Below are 2922 nucleotides of genomic sequence, written 5' to 3'. Positions count from 1 at the left end.
AAAAAAAAAAAAAAAAAAAAAAAAAAAAAAAAAAAAAAAAAAAAAAAAAAAAAAAAAAAGGAAAATAAGAAATCCAACGGAGAGCTTCAACAGAGGAAACAAGTCTGAAGGAATAATAAAATAGAATTGAGACAATCTGAAGGAATAATAAATAGAGTTCAGACAAACATCTAAAGAAAGATCCTTGTCAAATTGTCTTAGAGGATGTTGGTGTGGCCATATTCGACGATCAACAGCTTTGCAGTATTCCAACATGAACAATGTCATTTCACACCAACCCCTTCTCAAACATATTTCAAATAGAGCTCGCATAATTCGAGCCAAGCTAGCACTTATATAAGCAGCATCAGAGACTAGCGAGAAGGAATCGATGGAACCTCGGGAAATGTACAACTGAAATAAAATAACCACTATTAGCAAGTGTTTTTTCATCCTCCCTTCTGAAGTTAGAAACAATTTTAAACAAAGCAACCTGAATAAGGATGGAAATTTTTCCATGTTTATTTGATGGGCCACCCTTAACTTCTAAGGGACATGATGTTCGTACTGACATCTCCAGCTCACTCTGCTCCTCATCTCGAACAACAATATTTTCAAACTCAGAAGAATGAGCAACCATGTCAATAATCTGTAGACGCAACAGACCAGTTAGCTCAAAAGATATCTACATTATTAACAAGCATAGACAAGAAAAGATGAAGTATGCAATCTTCACTTTTAAAGAACAAAATTATACAATAAAATCAATCAGTCCTTATGAGCATCAGTGTCGTGATTGGTTGTGATAAAGGAAAGACAACAGAGAAAAAACAACAGATTCAGTAAATAATAAAATATGAATGACCAAGTGAATGGAAAAATCTACTAAGAATAACAATAGGTCACAATCAACAACCTCACTGTCATTCATGTGACGTCGCAACATCTCGTTATACGTCTCAACACTGGAATACTGAATATAGAAGTGGCTGGCAATGCGGCCCAGCTCTGTACAATAAAAGTTGCCACTTTTTTCATCAAAACGCATCATCTTTGATTTGTCAAGCGCACGTGCAGCATCTGTTATGAGATCTCTTTGCTTTGAACTCATAGATGGATCGGCCATGACCTACCAAATTCAAATCAAAAGATACCCTATAAATAAATAAAAATATGATACAGACAATTTTAAATAAGACTATTGGCATCATCGCATGCCATTGTTTCAAAGGAGAATCCTGATTTTCTGAAGAATAACAGAAAATACTATGATCATGAAACACATAAAAAAAAATGGAAAACTTTAAATTGTAAATATGAACGAAAAAGAAGTTCCGAAATTGTTAATTTTCCTTGAAGGGCAGACTTGTGGTTAACATTTCTTAGTTCAAACTTCATTCAAATTTTGTACTGTAGACAAACATATATTACAATTTACAAGCAAACAAGATTCTGTACAGATATTCCAAATGTACAAATACATTGATATGGTAGGATCAAACAAGACTAAATAATAGAAGAACATATTATCCACCTCTTAGTTTGCACCAACAAACTTAAAAACATACCTCATCCCATCCAATACCATATGCCAGAGGATTTAGTCTCATCCTTATAAAGAGATATGTATATCCAAGCCAGGCACAAGCTTCCTTTACATTCGTTACAGTACCCAGTGCAACCTCCGCATTCAAATTATCTTTCAAAGAACCAATAAACTGCAGAATAAAGAAAATTTAAATTTTCATAAACATAGGTGTTGCCAAACCTTAAGAATAAGGAGCCATGCACAAGAACAAGGACTCATGAGTTCAAGAAAGCTTTAATCAGGGTATGAAGTTATAATTTAAATTGTGCAAAGATAACAAATCAGTTCCCTACTACACTCCAGCCTGTTCTTTCCCTCCCCTACGTCCATGGAAACCTAGATTTATAGGTTGTTATGGTTCATTTATTTTGGTCCATGTTTCAGCCTAAGCAGACAGAAAATGAATATAAAGTTCTTTTGACCAAAAATTTTTGCTCAGAAGTCTTTCGAATAGAGTACAATTCATATAATGAAAGCATGAGAAAGGACAAAGGAGTCAATCGTCAAGTTCCAACAAGTTTACCAACAATGTCAGGAAAGAAAAGAGATGGCCGTAGACACAGGGAACCAGGTTTCTATTCACAATGAAAGAAAATTCTTCTCTCAACTTTTAGACAAACAAGGAAGCATCCTTGCCCCAAAAGAATCAGCTTGACTTATATCTTGGATCCGCTCGATGCAAAAAGAAATTAGTGAACTTGAAGAAAACTTGGAGCCAATAGAGATATAAAGCATCAAGTCGTCTATCATCTGTTAAGTTCTATGTCTGGTTGCAAAGTGCATGTTTGGGAGGATCCATGGCTTAGAAACAGTACCCACCAGTCACAATTTCCCCATCTCCTTTGTCATAAGCTCCACAATTTCCTCAGTTATTCAGTCAGAGGCAATTCTCCTTCCTATGTTTTTGTGCTTTTTTTATATTTGTGAGTGTCCGAGCCATCTCGATTATGCTCACAAGATAACCGCCAGACCTCACAACATTTGGTTTCCAAGGAATTTCATAGGATATTAAATCCTAAATAGGTCATCTTCATGGCCTGAACCTATCTCTCTAGGCCCTATACTGTTGACATTGGTCCTTATTGGTCACTAGGCCAACTCATAATGGTTTTATTTGGTTTTTCATGTTTTGTATAGCTTTTTTCCAGGGAGAGATTGATAAGTTAGTTTGCTTTACAATTCTATAATCCGAGGAGTCAATAATTGTTGAGTGTGGTTTATAAATCCTTCTGGTGTTTCACTTGAAAGTTTGTGTATATTCAGTTGGTTGACTCGCCGTACCCCTGCCCTCTGTTTTTTTTTTTTTTTTTTTTTTTTTTTTTTTTTTTTTTTTTTTTTTTTTTTTTTTTTTTTTT

At 34.6% G+C, this 2922-nt stretch overlaps 1 protein-coding gene across 1 annotated transcript in view; it reads right to left on the bottom strand.

Annotated features, from left to right (window-relative positions):
• The window catches only part of LOC111431637 (DExH-box ATP-dependent RNA helicase DExH14), a 23196-nt gene that overhangs the window by 10490 nt on the left and 9784 nt on the right, over nt 1-2922 (bottom strand). The window contains exons 21-24 of the mRNA XM_023068334.1: nt 1548-1697; nt 896-1108; nt 473-628; nt 169-393 (exon numbers count right to left, since the gene is read on the bottom strand). Coding sequence (XP_022924102.1) covers nt 169-393; nt 473-628; nt 896-1108; nt 1548-1697 — 744 coding nt within the window. The remainder of the gene's footprint in view (nt 1-168; nt 394-472; nt 629-895; nt 1109-1547; nt 1698-2922) is intronic.

Source organism: Cucurbita moschata, unplaced genomic scaffold (genome assembly GCF_002738365.1).
Source record: "Cucurbita moschata cultivar Rifu unplaced genomic scaffold, Cmos_1.0 Cmo_Scf00036, whole genome shotgun sequence".
In the NCBI taxonomy this organism is placed as follows: domain Eukaryota; kingdom Viridiplantae; phylum Streptophyta; class Magnoliopsida; order Cucurbitales; family Cucurbitaceae; genus Cucurbita; species Cucurbita moschata.
Note: the sequence above shows the minus strand (reverse complement) of the source record. Positions and strands in the feature narration are given on the sequence as shown.